Source organism: Tinamus guttatus, unplaced genomic scaffold, assembly GCF_059628265.1.
Source record: "Tinamus guttatus ecotype Peru unplaced genomic scaffold, ASM5962826v1 Tinamus_guttatus_pri_ptg000524l, whole genome shotgun sequence".
Classification (NCBI taxonomy): Eukaryota; Metazoa; Chordata; class Aves; order Tinamiformes; family Tinamidae; genus Tinamus; species Tinamus guttatus.
In genome coordinates, this window is record NW_028289058.1 from 1,420,690 (window position 1) to 1,444,306 (window position 23,617).

General features: G+C 37.3%; 1 protein-coding gene across 1 annotated transcript in view; it reads left to right on the plus strand.

Annotated features, from left to right (window-relative positions):
* The window catches only part of PLEKHA7 (pleckstrin homology domain containing A7), a 113,774-nt gene that overhangs the window by 50,942 nt on the left and 39,215 nt on the right, over positions 1-23,617 (plus strand). Inside the window, exons 4-7 of the mRNA XM_088533848.1 lie at positions 12,238-12,321; positions 19,004-19,115; positions 20,909-21,013; positions 22,700-22,772. Coding sequence (XP_088389974.1) covers positions 12,238-12,321; positions 19,004-19,115; positions 20,909-21,013; positions 22,700-22,772 — 374 coding nt within the window. The remainder of the gene's footprint in view (positions 1-12,237; positions 12,322-19,003; positions 19,116-20,908; positions 21,014-22,699; positions 22,773-23,617) is intronic.

Consider the following 23,617-nt stretch of genomic DNA (forward strand, 5'->3'; position numbering starts at 1 on the left):
AACTTTAAGTACCTTAATTGTAGTTAGTTGTAACATATTTTATTCAAGTATATTCAAGTATGTTATTCAAGTGTATTTAGAAGTATTGACTATTAAAATTGGTTCTCAAGACTTAAAAAATAGAAATTATGAGATGCTTTTGTTGAGTTTTCCCTCTTCTGTCATTCTGACCTTTCAGCAATAAGAAAATGTGTGCAAAAGAAAACAGCCAAATAGCTAAAGTGGTACTGCGATCAAAGATAAAGAAAAGTGAGCAAGAAGGGGGAAGTGGCCAATAGAGCAAGTCATGCTGGACCTCAAAGGATTACCCTGATTTCCTCTCTGTATGTCAGTGCCATCTTGCTGCAGATGTTTCAGCAACAAAGACTGGGGAAAGACAATAGAAAATACTTCTTTTTTTTGAGTTTAGAATGAATGTACCTGGAACTTTAGATGTTTCCTAGAAGATAAAATACATCTGTGCAGTCTGTTTGGCTTCTAGTAACATGAAAGGTTGATTGGGCTAAACGTAGTGCAAAGGGAAAATCCGTTTTGGAGCAGAATAGTTTAGAGAGGTTGGGGTTGGGAGGGCCTGTAGAAACAGATGTGCAGTGTTATTACAATGTTTGGAGATAGGGATGTCTGAAAGTAATAGAACAAAAAGAGCCTCTTAGAACAATAAGTTGAAAAGTTTTCTAAAAGCCTGTTTTCTTAGGTTCTAAGAGAAACAGCAGTGTCAAGACTGAACTGAGAGTCCCATTTTAATTATTCCTTGAGAAATCTGGTAATTGATACCACTGAGATTTAATTTGTAGGAAAAAAAGTGCTGTTGCTAGTGCCCTACATTCAGAGTTCTAAGTACCTTATTTCATTTTAAAAAGCCTGCTTCAGAGCAGGCTGAGAGGTGAGCCAGTACTTCATTTCAGGTTTCTTGAATTTATGAATATATAGTGATCTTGATTATAGAAGCTTTAGAACCATATAACAGTGCTTATACGTGGTTGTAATATGGTTATAATATGATTACAATATGGTTATATTAGTTATTGTGTCAAGAGCACAGAATAATTTGAAGAGCTGGAATTATCTGCAGCTCCAGGAAATACTGGAGAGCTCATGGAACAAAAGAGAACATCTCAAAACCCACCTCGATGCCACTCTGTGCCACGTGCTGTAGGTATCCCTGCTTGAGCAGGGGTGGTGGACTTGGAAGGGACCTCTAGAGATCATCTAACTTCAACCCTTCTTTGATTCTGTGTGATCTCCTTGTAGAAGTTTAGGAAGCAAGGAAAATACTTGCAGTACTCGTATGACTTTTCTAGTTGATGGAATTGCTGTCGTTTTCTCAAGGGAAAGCGCTCTGAAGCCTGTGATCTGGGCACTGTCTTTTGCCATGTCATTTGCCTTTCTCACTGAGAATTTGGAGATTGAATGAAATTTAATTTGGAGATTGAATGAAATTTAAAATTTTTAATTGCCTTGGAGATTGAATGAAATAATTTGGAGATTGAATGAAATTTAAAATTTTTAATTGCCTTGAAAATGTTATGAAAATTCATAAAATTTCTAGTTCCTACACTGTACTTGATGTCTGGAATAGCCAGCACCAGATTTGCTGCTTTTAAAGTGTAGACAGCTATGAGCAATCCAGACTACAATCAACAGTGATAGTCATATACGCAGAAAATCTGTGGTAAGAGAAAACCTGTCAAAATAAGCTTTAAATGAACTTTGTGGGTTCCAGTGAGTAAATTACATTGGAGTGACATTGCTTCCAAGTACATATGACATATACACCCTGTTATTTTGACTGAATGCAAGTTCTACAGAAACCAGATAATAGATAGTGAAATGTGTGACATCTGCCTTATCAAAATGCTGCTTATGGAAGTTAGTTGACGTTGAAACCATGTGATGCTGTAACTATGGTATGAAATGAAGTGGCTTGTGGTCTGCAATATTCTTTTTTTTTTTTTAGTTTGTGTTAGATGATAATAGAGATGATGATACATATCCCAGGTATTTATAGTCTTCTCATCTGTTATATGTGGACATACCAACTCCACAGGAGTGTAATGTGTGCTCCCTAGCATTAAACTCCTGTAGTAGCTGTAATAGGTCATGTAAGTACTGAGCTAATGCAGCTTAAGGTACAGTCCTTCAAAGGTTTCCGTTGTTTCCATTTATCTGCTTTTTGGTAGGTATATTAATGATCTTGAGGAACAAGATGTAGAGTAAGTTTTTCTCTAATGTTGGTCAGTAGTTGAAAAATGAGCTTCATGCACATACTGCTGATACTGCCACTTGACAGTAGATGAAAGATCCTAGTTTTTAAAAAATAATTGGTATTAGAAAGCACTTGTATGGATTTTTTGCTGTGCTTTTAAAAATCTGTTCAGTTCTTAATTGTAACAGGAGGTAGCATTAAAAAGGGGCCATGATCTTCAAATATGTGTTTTTGTGGATGGGAGATAAGATCACTTAAATAAAATGGTTCTCCTGTATTTTTTTTTTCTTTCTTCAGAAAATCTCTCTGGGAGGACTTTTGAGCAACATGATTCCTGGCCTCAATATCAAGATTAATTTTAATTTACTGTAATGGCTGTTCAAAGTAAAATGCAGGAAGTAGTTCTCACTGTTAACGTCAGAGTTTCCTGTGCAGTGGCTCAGCTTTTGCAGCCAGGTAGTTCAGGTGTCTTCTGAAGGGTGGTGGAATTTGGGTCCCCCCAGTTAACAGGAAGTACTCCAGCACTCTAGCCAATAACACTAGTAATAAAATACATAAATTGAAGCCATGGAGATCCAGTTTCAGTAAAGCAGCTGTTTGTATCTTTTAAAGCATTAATCCTGTTTATTTTCTTAGGAGAAACAGGAATGCGAATAGTGTGGGGGTTGTTTTTTTTTTCCCTTGTCTGTATAGTGTGCTGACTCAGAAACATTAGTATTGGGCCTTTGCTCAATTTTATTGCTTTTGGGGGAATCAAGTTCCTAAAAGCAAAAGTTGAGGCTCTCTAGTTTGTGTCCATAAAATACTCCAGACTACTTCCAAATCAGACTCTAGTTTGTTTATTCACCTGAACTCTCCTTTGTCATTTTCTTGTATATCAACATGACAGCTCTCATGTCTGCTTTTAGTTCTCATGCAGCTAAAATTTGTATTTATTTCAATACACACATTTCAAATGAGAATAGAGAAAGATATGTAGGATCAGGTCCCCTATTCAAGGTGAGAGAAAGGTTGAGCTGCTTTTACTTAATGTTTTAAGAAAGGAGGAGGAAATCTGGGACCTACTCATGTCAAAGGAATGATGTGATGTTTGGAGAACTTGAGAATTGTCTGAAAATGGTTACTGGTCAGAGCTTTTAAAACTAGAGATAATGATATATATGATATTCTAGCCTCAGAATACTCTGTGTAAAACAGACATGCTATCTGTTTCATACAGGTAACGGAGAATTGGTTATTTTGCTTTTCCTAGACAGTATTTAGAAACTTTTTTTTTTTCCTGTTGCATTACAATGTAGTTATGTCTTTTTACTGTGATACTTTGAGGGGAATGGATCTTGTCACTTGTACTTTTCTGAATTTCATTTATTGTATTGGCATCACTGATGATATGATTTAGTTTAGATTTTGAAAAAGTTGACAGTAATAAAATGACAGCATGCTATACCACCTGGAAAAGCAAGCAAATTCTAGTTTATTTTAGGCTGCACTTGAAATCTCATTGCCATGACTTGTATGCCATACCAGGGTGAATTAAGATAATACTAATTAGGAAATAAGTACTTGAACAGAAAGAATGAGATTTTTATTAAGTGATGTATGAAAGGAGTAATTGTAGAGTGCAAGTTGCCTTTGAGACTTCCATGAGGAAGTACAAGCTTTTGGATGCTTTTGACTGCTTCAATTTTGTTAAACTGCCGTGACAACCTTGACAGATAACTTTGCTGAGTTTGCTTTCTGGATATCTTGGTGCATTAAGCTGTTACATATTTGTTTAGGATTGTATCTTCTTGTAGTGTGATACTTCACACTATACAAGCCTCCTTCCCCCACACCTTAGCGTTTGAAGTGAAAAGAATAATTAACGTAACCAAATTTTTTTTTTCAGAATAAAGCTTTTTTTTTTGTATTGGATATAAATCTTGTAAAGAGGAAGCTTTCATCTTTACTATTTCTGTAAATCTACGAACAATTACACTTGGCAGGCAGCAACGTGTCCTGTCTAACTACAGTCAGAAATTGCAACCAGTTCTTGCCTCCTAGTTTTGCTGCACTTCTCTAGAATCCCAGACAGGGAGACTGTGGTAATCCTTGCAAATACAGAGAAATAATAAATATTTTTGCTTATACGGACTGCAGTAGAAAGCTGAAAATGAGTTAAAAATGCCAATTCAGTTGGCATTTGCCTGTCTTTTCAGAGTTTTAAATTATAATAAAGTGATGGTTTTATATTAAAAAAAAAAAAAAAAAAAGGATTGCTCAGTAAGGTCATACAAGAAAAGTGCTTCACAGCTGAGATCTGATTCGCATTGTCCCAAATCCCTGTGAACCGGTGCCCAAACCCTTAACTATCATCTTATGGTTTTAGAAAATCATTACTACACTACTGATTTTACAAACTTAAGCCACATAGCCACTTAGCTCGCTCTCTCTTTTTTTTTTTTTTTTCTCTCCTCCTGGGGCAAAACCCCATTGCGATGTACAGATTCCTTATCCAGTCCCTAAAATGACTGAAATGTTATTGCTGAATGAAGTGAAATTGTTTCAACCCTATGTTGTCAAAGTGATAAATTTAACCTTTAAGCACGATTGCCCTGTGAATCAGTAATGACGTATTTCATAAAGATCAGTCAAATTCCTACTCTTTTCTGTATTATTTATATATGTAGTTAAGCAGCGTAGTTTCAGTGTCTATTATGTTAAGAGAATAAGTGTAATTTGTTAGTCACTTTATCAGAAAAAAATAAATATGGTAAAGCATTGTTCAGAGTAATTAATGAGCTTGATTAGTTCTTACACACAATTGAGAGAAAATAACATGGGTTTTCATCCGAGATCAAGTTTCTATATTCAGAAAAACAGAGTTTTTCAAGAGGAAATGACACAGGGTTTGTCCCGTTACTTAACTGTTCTCTAATGAAGAGTCATTTTCTGTTTTGAAGCCTTGGCTCTCCAAGTCCCAGAGGAATGTGGATGAGGGAGTCACAGCTAGCTATCTTTCACACATCGGTTTTAATTCTTTTCTGGTTTTGTTATGGTTATTGCTATAAGTTACAGCTTTTTCCCAAGTTTGTGGATTTCAAGCAGAGAAGTGACAGACCAAGTGAGTTGCTGAGCAGATGAATTATTCTCCCATTTGTAACTGCTTCAGAAGAAGGTAATGCGCTTTGCAGTTGGACAGAGTGAAAAGCAGGTAAATTTAAGAACATCTTTGAAAGTTGAACTGATTTACTGATTTTTTTTTTTAATATAGTGGGACACTGATCAAGGAGGTGGAAGTAAGATATAGCTTTGCTTTCAATGGCTCTAAATTCAGATAGAGATTTGGAGAGGAGGGAAAGATCCTGAGAAAATGGTTTCTTGAGAAAATGGTTGCATTGTTGCTGTCTGTTGGTAGTTTGACTTGTATAGAATATTCAGTATCTAAAGAGCATATTGCATCTCTTTTTAGAAATAATTGCAGTGCTAGATTATCCACTTAAATTCATCTAAACAATGTTATGTTTTCTATAACTACTAAACAAAAGGTGACTGAAAGCTTGAAGGTGGTCTGCTGGTTCTTATCTTCTTTATGAAACATATTACACATAATATCCTGTGTTTTTGTTTCTTGTGTTTTTTGGCATTTTAAAAAGTAGTATTTAGCAAGAACACTTTTACTGCACTACTGAACTGAATTTAGTTTGGAGCGTCTAGCTCATAGTTCCGGCTTTGTTCACCTAAGTGTTTTGGGAGCACGTTATTTTCAATTGTAATCCACCAGAAGGGAAAACTATCCTTCTAATTCGCAAAGATGATGAAGGATTACTTAATACCTACATTGTGAAAAGATTACAAAGCTTTTTGTAGCTGGAAAATATATTTTTCTAGGGCATTCTCTCATTGTAGCTATTGTTAAATAATTACCTAAAGAACAAATATTATTTCATGTGAAGTTACTTCACTTTAAGAGCTGCCAAGTTTCAGTCACGTGCTTGGTAGAAACTTGCTTGGTACTGAAAGGATTTAACACAGGATCTGAAAAAGTTTAGGAATTTCTTTCACACTCTCTAATCCTACCCAGCGCTGCGTGTCCTCACGGCAGGGCCCTTCAGCCGCGTGGGAGCTCGCGTGCTGCCCGATTCTCTCACTGCGGCTGTGTTGCTGCCTATGCGCTGTCCCACTGTAGGAAAGCCACCTGTGCACCACGATATGCAGCCTGCAATGCTCCCAGGTACAGGCCTGGCTCTGCTGTGCCCCTCTGCTTGCAGCCTGGGCTGGGGAGACTGCAGAGAGCTGCTGTTGTCCTGGTGTTGTAGAGGTGAGAGAGGCCTTCTCAGTCAAAGGAGCAGTCATGCTCAGACTCCATGGGCAAGGTCTTATTTAAGGGCACATTTCTCTGACCCTCAGCAGCGTAAGTTCTATTCCAGACCTGTGTAGGCTGGGGAGATACTGGAGATAAAGCAGGCGCCCAGCAGTGCCATTGTACTCTTGGAGGCCTTATCTGCACCAGCTTCATGATGCCGAGAATCAAGTGCTCTAGTGGGGGCTGCAGGCCAGCGGAGCTACACGATGAGAACCAGATGGAGGGACAGCATCCTGCTCAAGTGGCAAAGAGGAATGCAGCTGATAGTTCCACTATATTTAGTTGGGTTGCAAGAGCTGTCTGCTGGTTGGATTTTGCTGCAGCTTTCCTTCCTGAGCCAAAGTTAAGGAGCCTGACCTTGCTGCCTCTGCCAATTCTTGTTTTGGTTGTCTGAGCTTTGTTTTCCAGGCTTACTGTGAAATATGGGAATAGCTTCACTCTTCCAGTTACTTTTAAGAATAATAGCACTTTTCCTGTACTTCAGGAAAGACTTTTTCATTTTTCCTAATCGGATAATGTGGATAACACAGTAATTCTAATTCAGAACTGATTTCAAAGATACATGCTGTCCGCAGATGTGACTGTATGCTCTCCAGCAGTGCATATCGATGCTGGCTAATATAAGCAAAAGCTTATAACCACCATGTGCAGAACCAGCAAAGTAGCTTTAAAAATGCATTTGCTAGCTAAAGCGATGTGTGAGACTGAGAGCGAAAATGGTTCTCTTATATTCCCCATGCTATTCTTCTTAGTCACTAGATCTTCATATTGTCGTCAGCTTTGTCTTCTACCAGCTCATCCTGAGCTGACTGTGTGGGCACCATGAATATGTCTGTTTGGTGACTCTAAAAAAAAGTGCAACGCTTCTTCCATGACTGTTGTTTTCGCTGCAGCTTTTCTCATAGCTGTCTGCTCCTATTTTATGGCAAAGCTCTGCTCAAATAAATTTGTACCTTCTGCTGGTGCAGTATGAGTGTTGAATCAAGAAATGGCACACCGTGGTTATGTGGAGCTATCATAAATTTGATAGATCTGGTTTGTTCACTCACTTAAACATTTAATGCACTGAAGATAGTGTCATTTATGCTAGTAATGTACATTGCTATTAACCCATTCTCATGGGTCTCATTGTCATTTGATGTCTGTGATTACAGAACCTTTGTGAGGTTGGGGAGGAGGCACTAAGTGACTGAAAATAATTGCATGCTCTTTCTTCAGTTCATTGGCTAGGTTTTTTGCCTTGTGGTTTCTGCATTGAGTTACATATGAGTGCTAAAAGCGGGCGGGGAAAAAAAAAAAAAAGGGATTTCCAAGCGTTCAGTACACTGAAATTCTTAGTATCTTTTTTTGGTTGTTAGAAATGTTATCTATTAGAGTACATGGAGATATATTTACCATATTTTCCCTTGCATAGATGCCAAAGAGGATGCTTGCGTCTAAATCTATAGACATGTTAGTGTGAATATGTTTATAGCTTATGAAATTATCCAGAAAACATCTCTTTAAAAATTAACTCTGCAGCATAAAGAAAGGATTGTTACACCTACATCAGTGGCCAAGGACCTTAATCCAACTTTGTCAAGGAAAAAATCTACAGAGAAACATCTTCATGGACATGCAGAATACTCAATGGCCTCAAGTCAGCCAAGCAGAGAAATTCCAGTAGCATTTTTAAGCATATTGCATTATACAGTCTCCCTGCCCTGCCCCACTCCCAGAATTTTTTTAAATGCATCTTACACTTCTAATTCCTGAAGTGTTTACTGAAGTTAGTTTTAAGCTATGAATTATCTTGTGTATCTCACTACACAGTGGGAGCATGCCTGGCTAACCGTATATAGAAATATTTGGGTAAACACCATACTTTTTTAGTAAATTTTTATCAGCTTTATAGTTGCTTTATAGTTATGCTCAGAAGCATTTCATATGGTGTATAAAAGGCCACATTTGATGCTTGATGACTCATAATAGAATCATAGAATCATTAAGGTTAGAAAGGACCTCTAGAGATCATCTAGTCCAACCTCACAGCACACGCAGGGTCACCTATAATACTGTATTAATTGAATGTTGGAATGAATGCATTATTGCTCTTATTTTTAAGTGACAGTGCAAATACCACTTTTTGTGACCTTTGGGAAGTTTCTTAATGGCGGTGGCAGCTATAATGCTTTTCAGCTGGTGACAACCCTCTCTGAAATGAGAGGTTCTTGCCAATATGGTGCATTTGTGCGTGCTACCCACGAGGCGGCTCCATGGGGGCCAGCAGGAGGGCTCTGGGAGCTGACTCTGAGGTGGTGGCTTTTGCATCGCTCCCTGTTTCTTCTCTGCAAGTGCTGAGTCTCTTTGGAAAGAAAGTAGCTAGTATTTATGTAACTCAGAGCTCTGAAGAACTAATCTAAAAGAATATATTAATTTATGCTCCTTACTGTAGGGAAGATGGTCTTGTGTTGCTAGTCTTCCCTGTAGCAAAAGCCTGATGTTGGGTTTCTTTCAGGAGTACTTCAGTCAATTTTATACTTAATATTTTACAGGAATAAATACTTCCCTTTGTAAAAGCATTTAATTTGAAGAGATACATCACATTTTATCTAATATGACTAGTTGGATGAGGTTGGGAAGTGAGGAACTTATTTATAATAGTCTAGAATTATGCAAACCGAAGGAAATAATATTGTTGATGTGGGTTTTTTTTTTTTTTTTTTTTTTTTTTTTTTTTTTTTTTTGCTGGTTGTTGTTTAAGCTGTCCTTTAAACTATCCAGAGTTTGAAGTGTTTCAGAAGTGACCACAAGGTACACTGGAACAGTGTGTTACTAATGCAGGAACTTTTAGGAATACTGAAGCCAGTAAACACAACCAGCTGGCCGGCAAGAAGAGGTGCGTGCTGTGGGGATTGTGGTTTGTTTGTATTAGTGTGTTTCAGGGAGTGCGATGCCAATGCTCCTGTTTATTCTTTGGCCTGATATCTGGAGAGATGAAGTTTGCAGGATTATAGGGCACTTGGTCACTCTCTAGTAATTTCTAAGCCTGTTAACCAATTTCAGCTTGTTTCTCAATTTTATGAAAAAAAGAAACCCAACATTCAAGTGACCTCAGTACTGCTAGAACCTCACTGATGCTGTGAAACATCAAGGAATCCAACTAGGGATAGGGAGGGGATGAGACAGATCCATGCACATGATGAGTGTCCCTAACAACAGGAAAAGCTTTGCCTGGGACACGCGTCTTACTAAATAAAGAGGAAGAAATTGTTTGGGGGAAATGCAGGTGTTTGACTACCCAGGGGGCTTGTTAAGTTTCTGTGCCTGAAGAGCAGTAGTGCTAGGTTTTTCTATAATCTGTGCATGGAAAGGAAGGATAACTGTGTCACTATAACTAGTTTACAAGATCATTGAGATTTTATTGTTATAATCGCTGTTAAACGTCTCTCCTGTGACATCGTGATTTGTTTCATTATAATCAAGGTGCTGGTGCTTGGAATAGGTCTATTTAAATAATGGGAAAAGGTTCAAGGGGATGGTAACAATTAAATGATAGTTGCAAAAAAAGGAGGAGCAAATGACAGAGGAATAGAGTAGTGAGTTGGAGGGAACCTTGGGAGGCATCTGGCCCAGCCACTCGTGTTCAAAGCAAGGCCAGCTTGAAACAAACTTGAAAGTTGGATTAGGTTGCTCAGGGCCTTATCCAGGCATATTTTGAATATTTCTAAGGATGGGGATTCCATAGTGTTGCTAGACAATTTGTTGTCGAGAAATCTTTTCCTGCTAAGGGGAGTTTCCTTGTTGCAAGGCATTCACCATCTGTTTTATAGCATGTTTTGAATAGTATTTTTTATTCTCGATGAGTCCTATGAAGCAAAGAGTTAAACCCTCGCTGCTTAATTTACATAAGCCGCTGTGTTCTGTAAAGCTACTTGTTGGTGCCTGTGGATCATATCTCTCCTTCTAGGCAAGCTCTAAGTATTTAAGTTGCAGATCTTCAGAAAATGTTGTTCTTGTATGTGTGTTCTCCTTGTCTGTGAAATGGGCATCTTTGTCTTATATAGATATGCTTTTGTTTCTCTACTTCTATGGTTCAAAGTAGAAAAATGTCCCAAAATACAATTGCTCAAACATTTAAGAACTTTCTAATATCCATTTTACATTTATTTCAATAGCAGGAAATATTTAATCTAATTGTAGTGACAGTAGTAACTGATCTCCTGAAGGTATGTTAAGATTTTTCATAGACGATAACTTAAGATTTGTAAAAACTCCTAGTGCTTTCTATGTGGCATGAATGCTATGTTGCAATAGTCCGGGCTTTTTTTAGTAGTTCTAACCTAGGTAGTAGCGAAGGTGCTGCAGTTCTCATTTGGAAGGAACTATTTTTAGGTTGAAACTGCCTGGACTGTGTGACAGTATTCCTGGGTGTGAACAGTATTCCTGAGTACATTTAGGAGAAAAAGATCACGGTCGCTTTATGGAGAGCAGCATTGCAGGATTACACTCTAGCCACTCTTCTCGTGTCTGACTTCATGGGATACTCATTAACCGCTTTCCCTGCTAGAGGCCACTGCTCAGCAGGCCAGATGAGCACTGCTGCTAATGCAGTGGGGTCACTGAGAGCCTAATGGGCTGGTCACAGCTGTTTGTGCCTGTATGGCTGCAACTTCTGTAATAGACAGGTCTGGAGAAAGTCCTTTTGGGATAATATAAGTTGCCCAGCTCTCGTTTTATCACTAGAAACTTTCATTACGTTGGTGGATGGCGTAGGCCTTCCTGTAGCAAGGTACACTGGAAAAGGGGTGAGAACGTGCCATGTAAGCAGCATTTTCTGCCTGGCTTCGGTTCCTTGTGTCAGTGGGACTTCTTGTGACGGGCTAGAAGAGACTCTAGAACACGCTTTCCTTATTGAGGCGTGTCCTTTGCTGCTTAGATTTGGATGTTATAAGGCTGTATGTTCTGTTGATTTTTAGGGAGGGTGATGGGGAGAGGGGGCATTGTTTTCTTTGTTTTTGTTTTAAGCTTTCCTAAATTCTACAGAAAGACTTTCATCTTTTTGGAAACTTGTTATTTTGAAGACCCAAAATATGTGCGTATGCTGCATTTTGTTTCTGGGAGGCATCTTGCAATGCTAGAGAATTGGACTACTTGAAATGACTGGGCATTATGACAGGAAAAGACCCAAATTTTCTTTGAAACAGAGGTGGATGGTGTGTTCATTTTTGGTTCTTTAAAATAAAAAACATTTAATAAGTTGTATTACGGACTTCGTTTTTTGAGTATGATCATAATACATGAATATACTCTAGCAGCATTCTGCGTCATTTTCCTGCTTATGTTCCGTGAAATTTATAGAAATGTAAGACAGTAATTTACATTATGTGATTTCTTTGCTAGTATTTAAATCTAGCAGCAGGAATCAGAAATTCAAGTGTCTCTCTTGAAGCAAGAATTGCAACTAGTTTGTTTCTAAAACAATAGCCTAGTTAATAATTAAATAGTGCAGTGCGCCATTGGCACATTGAACAAGAATGCAAGGAGGAGCTGAAAATACTTCTGGCTTGAAAAGTACCAAAGAAATGTTTCATCTCTGGAGTAGCATCAGAAAAATCTCAATAAAAGCAGACCTGCCTCTTAGGAATCATGGATATATTCTGCAGAGTTTAGCATTTAATAATAACTTTTTTTTTTCTCCTTTCAGCCATAATCAACAGACCACATCATTTAGACATCCTGTGACAGGACAGGTTTCTCCAGAAAATATTGAATTTATTTTGCGAGACGAGTAAGTAGTTTTATACCCATGTCAAGAGATTTAAAACAGTAGCATTTTTACGTATAGTAGATTCATAGTTTGGCAGTTCTTCTGATGCTGTGGCAAGAATACCATACAAATGATTGATACCTAAAAATTTAATTTTCATTATGAAAGTGTATTTCTGATTCTAGCAAATCTCCATATATAAGCATATATAAGAACTAGGACTGAAATATTTGCCAGATTAAAAACAAACAAACAAAAACCCACCAAAAAAACCCAAAAAAGTGGTCCTTTGCTTTAGCTTTAGATGAATGTGAAGTATACAGAATAGAAAAGTTATGCCCTTACAGGAAACTGAAAGGTTTATATTGAAACTGAATTACACAAAGTATTACCAGTTTCCATTGTAATCCCTTGGGGTTTTTAATGCTTCAGGTTTTCTACACTAGATGCCTTTTGGGTCAGTATTAATTCAAAATTCTCATTCATTAAATAGATTTAAATCTATTCTAGAAAAATAAAATAAGAGATACTAGCTTCCATTGTATTTCGTCTTGATTGACTGATGAAAAAGGTTAAATGCATGTGCTCAAAGTGTGTACGTGGGTGTTTGCTTTCAATTTGGGTTACTTCATCTTCCACCATAAGGATCTACTACCATCATCATCCACACCATCCACTAATTGGTTCTTGGCATTGTATTGTAGTAGCCTGGATGTGGTGATTTCTAAAGCTGCCCTTGCTCTTTCGAACACTCTCTATTTCATATGAAATGACATTTGATTGGTTTTGCATTTAATTTAAGGTAGTATTACTTTAAAAAAGTGGTTATTAAGCCTGACGCAAAACTAAATGTTGGGCCTGGGTTAACACCCGTGTTGAGAACCAGCATGAACTGGAAGAGCAATGGCCCTGTCCTGCAGGGACATCCTGCCTGTCATCAAGGATTTGTTTGGAATCAGGGTCGTAGGTCGTATGTTTGGAATTGGTATTATATATTGCATCTCATGATAAAATGGCTTTTGCAAAGAGCACACAATTAGAAAGAGTGTCTTAAATTCTAGGTCGAGACTTCATAATCTCCAGAAACTTTTGCATTTTGAGATCCTTTTGACTAACAGTGCATTTTTCTTGCACTTCAAGAATCTTGTCTTCTATAGTAGCAGCACTCTTAAAGGGTTTGTAAACAGGAACTTGATCTATAATACTGTTGTGACTTGATGTACTACTTGCAGGTCAGTTTTATTTTAAGACTAGGGACAAAGTCTGAAATTGTTACCTGATGATGACTGGGAGCTGTTGGGGAGGCTTGAGCCCAAGCTTGTTCAGGCTGCAGCAAGCATATCAATTAAGAGATCACATCACAAAAGTAATTTATAGTGATTTGGAGATAATAAATGTATAGATTGCTCTGGCCTTTGCTCATCCAGGACTGGATTCCTTCACTGGCAGGCTGAGGCTGTATCTTCCCTGAGGCATTGGGCTCTTTCCCAAGGCATTTCTCCTTTTATACAGTATCACATTAATCTTGTTTTTTTGAGCCAAAACCAATTTCCTTAAGTCCACTGCAATGGAAGGATGAAATAGCGAGTATTGCTTATAACCTGTGATGTTAGATTACCTGTCTTCTGATCCTTTCGCAGTTTCTGCTTTGTCAAGGTGTTTTTATTTAGATTTTTGTTTTGAGAAATAACGATTAATAAATCCCTATTTTCCAACTGATTCTTTGTTTGCAATATCACTGTCAAAATCCTCACCTCTCATTTTAATTTCTAAGATTGGAAGGTGTGGTCTCTTACTATGCACAAGTCAGTCTATGCTTTTGAATAGCACATTGTTTTGTGTGCTACGTGGCTGCTAAACAGCTGTTAGATCTAAAATTTGCCTAACCACCTCAATAAATGTGCATTTTTTTGGAAAATTTTTTGTTACAGTATTGTCTGGAGTATATAGTGTATATATATATATACTCTAAGTATATAATGCTTAGATTCCTTCTCTGGTCTTGAAGTAACAATCCTTAACTGTGCAGGAAGGAAGAAAAAGATGCTTAGAACAGCTTTGATAGCAACACTTCTAACTGGAACCCTTGCTAAATGTTGGGAGCTAAAGCTGGAAGCTTTAAAATATATTAGCAGTATTATTGACTTTGCAAGTGGGATGATAGTACTTCAATATTTAAGCATAAATGTAGAAAATATGTATATGGTGTTTAATGAACTTTTATCTTCTGCGTTTTGCCCGTTTTTACGCAACTGACAAAACTGTGCATCATCTTTAGGAAGAGAGAGAGACCATTTTATTTTATGTATTGCATTCAGTTACTATAGCAGCAAAAAATCAGAGGTGGAGAGAAAGGAGAAAACCCAAGCTAGTTCAAAATAAACATCTGGAATATTTTTATGCACAGAAATATTAGGATAGTTAATTTTATAGCTAGCTGGATGGGAGATTTGTTAATATTGAAACTAGATTAACACGTTACTATTTTGTTGCAGCAAAATAACCCTTCTTTAAAAGGTGTTTATACAAATATGGGTCTTAAGTGGACTACTTTTCATGGTCATTTAGAGAAAGGAATTCATTATGTTGTGAGTACAGCACTTCGACAATGGGCTCTGGTGTAAAACGTTGAAATGTTTTGTTTTTATTTTTAATAAAACAGTTACTGGCCGTATAGTCCTTTTAGCTAATAAGATGTGATTTCTGTAAACCTACAATGTCAGTTTAGGTATGGTGGGGAGCTGTTTGACATGAAGTATTACAGAGTGCTGGTTTTAAGTATTTCACAAAGACTTGCTACAGCCTGGAACCTTGCATATGCATGCTGCAGTTTAGTGCAGACATGCACACATCTGTGAAAGGCAGCAAGAAAACAGTTGAGAAAATGGAAAACAAAAGCAGTGCTGTGAAGACAAGTATTTGAAATCAGTGATTCCTACCTAATGTTTTTGAATGCACAGGATTAATACTTTATCCACGTATTTGTAAAGATGAATCTGTAGACACTGTTAGGACTGTGTTAACTCAGTTCACATGCTGCAAAGTTTCAAGTAATACTCTACATATTTTTCTTTGCTATTTAAAATAGATAAAGAATAACAGTTAGCTGTTAAGAAACTTGAATATTTGATTTTGGTTATATTCTAGTCTGATGCAAGTTTGTTATAATATGATTTTTTTTTCCCTTGAAATACTGTATATCAGTACCTACATTCGTCTTTAATTTTGTTTGGTATTTTCTGTGTGTTTCGGGTTCAAAAGTTTGGATCATCAGCTTTTACCACTAAACACATTATTTTAGGAGAATAATATTTTTGTGTGTGTTTTGGTCATCTCACTGTTTTGCTGGCTGCGTTAGTTCTTCTATGGCAGCATCCTAATGCTTTAAGAAAAAAATTGTTTTTCTTGTGGATTTGAGTTAATCATTAATCTTCATAATCGTGGCAAATGAAAGCTTAATTTCTTGACAGTGATTTGTTTCAGGAAGAAGTGGAAAAGATATTGATAAATGGCAAAGCAGACAATTACAAATTTACAACTACAGTTACAAATTTAATGTGCATTTATTGTTCTGTATTGCATTATGATCATCTAAGAGTGATGGTCTTGTTAAATGTATAAAGTTTATTTTTCTGCCTCCAGGTGTAGGTAGACAGCAGTATGTATTGTGTGACTGTCTTATGGGATAAAACCCAGTAATTTGTGGTATAGACAGTGTAGAGAATCTAAACCACAAGGCCCCATTGGGAAGAAAGTTTCTTTTTTCAAAGGCCAAATGTTTTCTCTGGCTGTGTGTTCTTTTTAATGGTTTTAGCTCTGGTACTTTAGACTGATTCTGAGGAGGCAAAGTAGGAAATTGTCATTCTCAGGTATTTCAATGAGGGGAGAAGCCTGCTCTAGGTTTAGTTTCTTTGCGCCTTTTGGAGAAGAAGAGATTAAGGAAAGACAAGGAACGTGCTTTGCAAGTAGAAGATAATGCAAGTCTGCCTCTTCCCCTGCTTTGGAAAGTGTACAGGTTAGAAAGAGAACAAAGGAGAATCAAGTGAAAAGCAAATAATAAGACTAACCAGTCGCCAGAAGTGGCTTAGGTAGCATTATATACGGAAAATGTCTTAATCTGCTCTTTGTGGAAACTGGATATTTCTAAAGCTATCTACATGCTGAAACGGGATATCCGGTCCCTAAGACATAAAGTAAATAGCTTCATCAGCTCAGTTTGACTCTATCACATGTTAAAGACTGCCAGGGGATTTTAAGGACTCGCTGCAGATCATTTTTGTCTCAGATACATAAAGTTATGGGATCCAAGTTGTGTTATTGTTTCCTTGAAAGCTTAACTTAAACTGTGTGACCAAAAATGGAAAAAATATGCTTTCTGTGATGTTATCCGGAGAAGCTTTTGCACAGATAATTATTCAGTTGTAATTAAGGAAAAGCAATAGTGGCAGATTTTGAGAAGTCTATGGGTAACGCTTTTGAATTGAGAATATTTTATTTACAACTGCCACCTCTCCCTTACAAAGGAGAAGGGTTACTGTTGCAAATATTGACCTGCACATAAAAATTTACGCTTTAAAATGGTTTCCACTGGTACAATCTAAATGATGATATTCGTACTTTATATTTCTAATACATTAATGAGAGGCCAACTAATGAGGAACCCTCATGTGGCTTTATTATATGTAAAGAATTTCTGACTTAACCCTAAGCAATATCAGTGGCTGCTGTCATCCACATCATTTATTAAAAAATAAAATCTGTTTTTCAAGAATTTTCCAGTCAAGGTCTTTCCTATTTTGACAAGTAAAACTAGCAGAGGGTTTGAATTACACTTGTGTGCTACTCTCTCCGTTTTTTTCTGTATTTGAGTGACAAATATACCATTCTTCTAAAAGCTTGAAGTGCTGACTGACAATTACTTAGACGCTTGAGGAAAGTAGAACTGCTGGATGATGTCTTCCAAGTATGTAACAAAAAAAAGCTTGCGTAAATATGTACACAAAAATATGCATGCAGAACTCCCTTAACAAAGTTGATCTTGATGCAGAAAATCAGCTAAGTGAAGATGATGCATGTACAGCATGAATCACAAATGAAGATTTTTTTTTTTTTTTTAAGCTGCAACCATGCCAGACAGTTTGGCTAGTGTTTTCTCCCATCAGTTTCACAGGAAGATTAGATATTCCTGAAAGACGAGAGACTTATTTGGTTCTTTTTAAAGAAAAAGACTTGTTAGTTTTTTAGCTTTTCCAAATGTCACCCTTCATTTTCCAAAGCTTTGCGGCAGTTCACTGTCCATCACTTTGCCTCCAATTCTTTACATGTGTTTACAGAACGTGGGTTTAAGTTCCCTGTCAGTTCCTGTGCAGGGCCAGACCTGTCCTTCTGCGTGTATATTAGCATGTGCCGTGAGGTCCACGTCTTGATTTTGGCAGGTGCTGGTGGTTTTCTCTTTTGCAAAAATATTGCCTTCGTAATCAGTAGCTTTCACTGCACTGGATCACTCTAGCCCAAGGTCTGTCTTGGCTTTGTTTAAGCGTGAAGCTCTATAGCTTCTTTGCACTTTCTCTGCTCTCTTCAGTTAGCTGCTTGGTGTTTGCTTTCAGCTGTTTGTTTTCAGTTCCAGGATCAGCTAGCTGGCTGTTGCGTGTTACCAGAGCTGGTGTTTTTGTTGGATCATAGAACCAAGATAAAGGCAGTTTAAGTGGAAGACTCCACCAGAGGAGTTCAGTGGCTAGGAAGCACAGTTTTGACAGGGGGTTATTTAAGTGGATGGCCTGTTATGCTAAGATTTTTCCTACAAACTCAGCTAAAGGTGTTGGCTGCTGCCTGTGAATGAGTGGTGGTGGTGGTGGTGGGAAAGGGGGTTTGTTTTTAGTGCAGGTACAGGCAGAACAGAGATGCTGCACACATCTGTGTATTTCGGGTCTTTCTTTTGTAGACAATCAAACATGAAACTTTGAGAAACAGGTCACACCTTCATAGAGGAGACAGCTGGGGCAATCTAATATGGCTCACTGAATGTGTCAGATTTTGCTTGGCCTATAGTTATTGTGCAGAGAATAGGAAATGCATTCTCTATGCTTCAGAGATTAGTTATTTCTAGAGATACCTGTCAGGATTACATTATTCTGCTTAAAAGATATTCTTACATTACTAATTCCTATTGTGGTATGAATCATATTTTTGGGCAGAGTGAAAAGTCTGTCATTCTAATGCTATTCTCACCTTTCCTTAAAATAATAAAATTGTCCTTGCAAAGTATCTGTATAGATTCCTATCCTTCCCTCACCACTATCAATTCTTCCATACATTTGCAGTAAGGTCTCTAAACTGGGCACAGACTTTATCTGCTCTCAGTGCTTTGTGTTAAACCTTGATTCTTTGTTGGATTTGTAAACTCTTTGGTAAGTTTTTTCCTCTTGATATCTTTACAAATATCAATCATCAGACGTCATTGGTAGCATCTGCTTGGGAAATGCCTGGAATCAAAATAATATGGATGGTGCAAGAGAAGTTGCAGACAGACACGTGGAAAACACTTTCCTTGTGCTTCATGAGCCTGTCATTTGTTTTCTTTGTGATATTTATTAAATTATATTGTTATATAAATAATTATATAAACAAATATATATATTAGTATAAAAAGTAAAGCTGTTTGAAATAATGTGCTTTAGAGTACCCGTTTGTGTATCTTTTCTAGGCAGAATTCATCTATGTCGAAGCAACAAATAAACCAAAGACCTTCAAGTATGGTCAGTGAAGCATCCACTGCAGTAACTACATCTACTGTTGATACAAAGCCTTCTTCTAAGGTAAAGGTAAAAGACTCCTATTTGAGCTATATGATTAGAATGACACTTGCTTTAAATCAGTATTATTTTATTGTTGATTTTACTGAGGCCATGATTTTAGGCTAAAAGTCTAATAACTTAGAGAAGAGGTAATAGTGTAATACCTTCTATCTAAGCAAAAATCTTGACTGTATTAGTTACTTCTATTTTTTGTTTTAAAAAATGCATGATTTGGCCTGATTCCCATGATGCTTCTAAATGTTTGTGTAAAGTGGTATTTGGACATAGATATAGAAGCAGTAATCTGAAGTATTTTAAAATAGCCAACCAAATCCTAAATGCCTAGTTTACTCCTTTTGTGTCAGACTTGCTGCTTCTTGGTCTGTGGCCAAGTACAGAGGGAGGTTTTGTGGTGCAGCCTGATGCTGTGTTTGCACAAAGCTGGCACTCTCTAGTCACGTTAGCCAACTAACCTGATATCTTGGTGATTGCCACTGCCCACTGAACGGTGTGGGCATCTGCTCATAAACCTCCTGCTGCTCGGTCAGCCCTGTTTAGTCAGGCCTTGGTTGCAGTTTGCTTCAAGATGCTAGATCTGAACTAGAAGAGTTTAGTTGTGTATTGATGCCTCTTACAGAGGCAGGTGTCTATAGGAAGCTTCTGCTCAGAAAGCTGCAAGCAGTTTTAGTAATGCTGATTTGTGCTAGTTTTTGGTAGTGGGGCAGGTCAGATGCTCTCCAGTAGCATTCGACCACCAGTAAATCTTGTTCAGACTCTCCTTGAGAAGAGAGAAAAACTATCAGAAAAATTAATTCATTCTTTTGTTATCATATATTGGTAGAGCATTATATGGTTAATTATGCTGTCATTTTGTCCAGATGTTGCCTGGCAGGCAAATACAGTACAGTATGGACACATTTTTATTATATCATCCCTTGCATATGACAGACGTGCTTGTTTCCAGAGCTGCTGTTTGTGTGCAGCTGACAGAGCCCCAGTCCCCTGAGCAGCTGACAGGAGAAAATTGAGCAAAGGAGACCTTGGAGAGGCATTGTAGGGAGAAGACAGAATGAATCTGGAATGAATCTGAAAGCTGGTGTAATTTCAGTTGTTTTAGAAACTTTTACAATCTAGTTGTGCTAAAATTGGAAAATAACAGATTATTCATCTAGGTACTCCTGCTGTCTTTTTCATAGACATTTTCTGCTTGTTTTGATATTATTTTGCCCATTTGAGTCAAAATTGGGGTTGCAGTAAAATGCAAACCTATAGTCCTTAGAATTTTTGCTTACTACTCTTTAGGTGTCTTCCTTAGCAGCGTCACTCTACATGATCTGCTTTTGTTTGTAGGATCAAAGTCCAAGCTGCTTATTTTATTTGAGTTTAAACAGGAGCTGGGGGGAAAGGCAAGCACAGAATTGATCTACAGGAACTCCTGTGTAAGAGACTTGTACCGTGTTGCAGAGAGAGAGTTGCAAGCAGTTCTTTTAATGCACTCAAAAATACTTCTGAAGCACAGTGAAACTTCAGCAGTGTTCATATTTAATACTAGGGCTGTTGAGCTTCAACTGGGCATTGGAAAACCTTTCTGACACTGATATGTTGATGAGAATGGGGAATTGAGTTTGCAAGTATTGTAAAGCTTAGCTGTTTACTTACTTTTGAATATGCTGAAAATACTCTCTTACTGTATAATTATACTGTATAATATACTGTATATTGAAGCATGAATTATTGCAGCAAAGTTATCTGTGGCATGAAATTTGCCTACAGTACAGTTTAAAAAAAACCTGCTACAGTGTACTTATTTACAGGCTGTGAAAGCTGGAAGCAAAGTTCATAGCTTTGGAAAGAGGGACCAAGCAATCAGGAGGAATCCTAATGTTCCTGTTATAGTAAGAGGCTGGTTACACAAACAGGTATGCGTATAATCATCTGTTTCTGTTTATGTATTTCAATATAATCCTCAAATTCAAACAAGTGCCTTTCAGGTAAGAGTGAACGACAGAGGATTTGGATTAGTGATACAGAGCAGCGTTTGGAACTCCCACCATCTTCAATAATGAATGCCTTGTGCTCTGTCAGTAGGAAACCCAAGTTTTTTATACAACCTTGAGTCAGAAATGGAAACAAAGATAATATAGTGTCGTAATGGTTAAATGTTGAGGCTGTAACTTTATTTTCTAAATCTCATTATTTTCCCTGTTTCATCCTGCTTGCTTGCTGCCATGCTGATCTCCTCTCCCTCAGAAGGCACCAAAAGCCTGAGGTTGAAGACCTTACTCTGTCTGCATGCTTATGCCCCTTATACCCTGGTTGGAGGCTTAGTTCCAACTCACTTGTCTCTTGTTCTCCAGAGGCAGGAGAGAGAAGATGAAGGGAGGCAGGGACCTGTTCACCATGCTAAACTGTCACCAAGACCACTGTCCAGACAAAGGCTGGATTGTAGGATTTCAGTCAGTGCACAGAATTTTGCAACTGTTGCATCTTGAGCTCTCAAAATGTCTAAAGCACATCTTCGGATGCAAAAAGTAAATAAAGCTATTTGTTTTATGAGAAAATACTTTAAACCTTCAAATTTGAGTTAGTGTTCACCAGATTATTACTAGAGATCCAGCAGCTAAATTAGAGGCTGAGATCTTAGGTTTGCAGCTATGATTCTATGTACACAGGAAACATCAATTGCTGGCAGCAATTCACTTGCTCCTGCATAAAGGTCCATGTTCCATCATCAGTTCTGTTCACATGCACTACCTAAGTCTGTTAGTTTTCAGGACAGAATCAGCACTCAGACACGCTATGTGTTAACAGCATTATAGTATGAAAAAGGGAAGAAAGCTGTTGCATACTTAGTATGGCTACAAAAAGAAGAAGAAAAATACGTGTATATGTAACACTATCAAAGCCTAACTCAGTTTTAATAAGTTGTACTTAGGTTATGGTCTGGCAATTTTACAACCATCTAAAATTAATTTCCATGTAAATATTATTCATTTTTGCCAAACTGATATATCTTAAAAATCTTTCTCCAAATCTTAATGTGCATGTTAAATTATACTTCATTTAATCTTGCATATTGTGTACCCTATTTTATATATATTTATAAATATATATATATTTATAGTGAGTAGTTGATTACTCTGTGTTTTAGCAATAGGCAGCATATGGCAAATTAGCTATAGGAATGTAGGAGATATTTTCTGAAATGTGCAGTCGTACTTCAGCCCTACACAGTGATTTTTATCTTACTCTAAGAGCAGTCCTTGTTGGAGTTAATGCCATCTGAATGCATACTTAATTTCCTCATTGCTGGACAAATTAGTCTAGAAAGAAATATGCAGCGGTTGTGTGCAAGATTAAGATGAATACTCTTTGGTATGATTTTAATATTTTAATGAAAATTGTCAGTTTTAATGTTGTGTTGTAGGCGATTGTTTTGTAGATTAATGTAGCTTTCGTAATACATATTTTGCTAAAATACAAAAAAAAAACCCTTATTTTTGCAAATAATCCCATATTCTGGTAAGGCACTAACTGGTGCAACACTGTATGATTTAGTTACCTTTCTTAAAAGGAAAACGTGTATCGTATTTCTTGCTTTTCAGGATAGCTCTGGAATGAGATTATGGAAAAGACGGTGGTTTGTGCTTGCTGATTATTGTTTGTTTTACTACAAAGGTGAGTAGGTAATTCAAAATCTTTTGAGTTTGTAATGATTCCCCTGTTCAAACTGCTTTGTAAGAATAAACCAACTTAATTCTTTAGATAAAGTTGGATAGTTTGAGAAGATGCATCATGGAGCTATAATTTACCCACATCTTTTCAGTGCGTAGCAACTTTCAGGCTGGAACTTTGGATCAAGAGCATGCATGATCTTTCATCACATAACACATTTCTGTTTTATGCCAAGATTTACGCTACAAAATATTTGGCAGCAATTCCAGTTTAAGATTTTTTTCTCATCCTCATTCTGCCTTGAGTTGCTTACTTGCTGGAGCCTGCATGACTGCTTTAGAGAATGCAAGACAACTTGCTCAGGGAAATGATTCAACTTTAAAATGGGGGTAATGTGAGAGTGGGAACTATGAAGCCAGCGTTTCTATCAGAAAAGATTAGATGTAATCTTAGTCTGGGTTAGGAATAATGGCATAATATATTACATCAGGCTATCGTGAAGTTTCAAATACTGTGTTGCATGTTACTGTTCTTGGAAAGCATTATCAAATGCGAAGCTTTCATTCATATTTGTAGCTTCTGCATTTCTGCTGCAAAACCCCTCCAAAAAAAAAAAAAAAGGCAAAACAAACAAAAAAACAACATGCCAAATTTTCCATGATTATCAATATTTCACTGTCACTTCTTTAAAAATAAATAATTTCCCCATTCATTTATTGATGGAGGGTCTTAGGTATCTAGTCCAATCTCCTGCCCAAAGTAGAGCCAGGTAAGCTCAGGGCTTTTCCCAGCTGAATTGTGAAAACTGCCAAGGATGGAGGCTGTGCATCCTCTCTATCAGCCCGCTC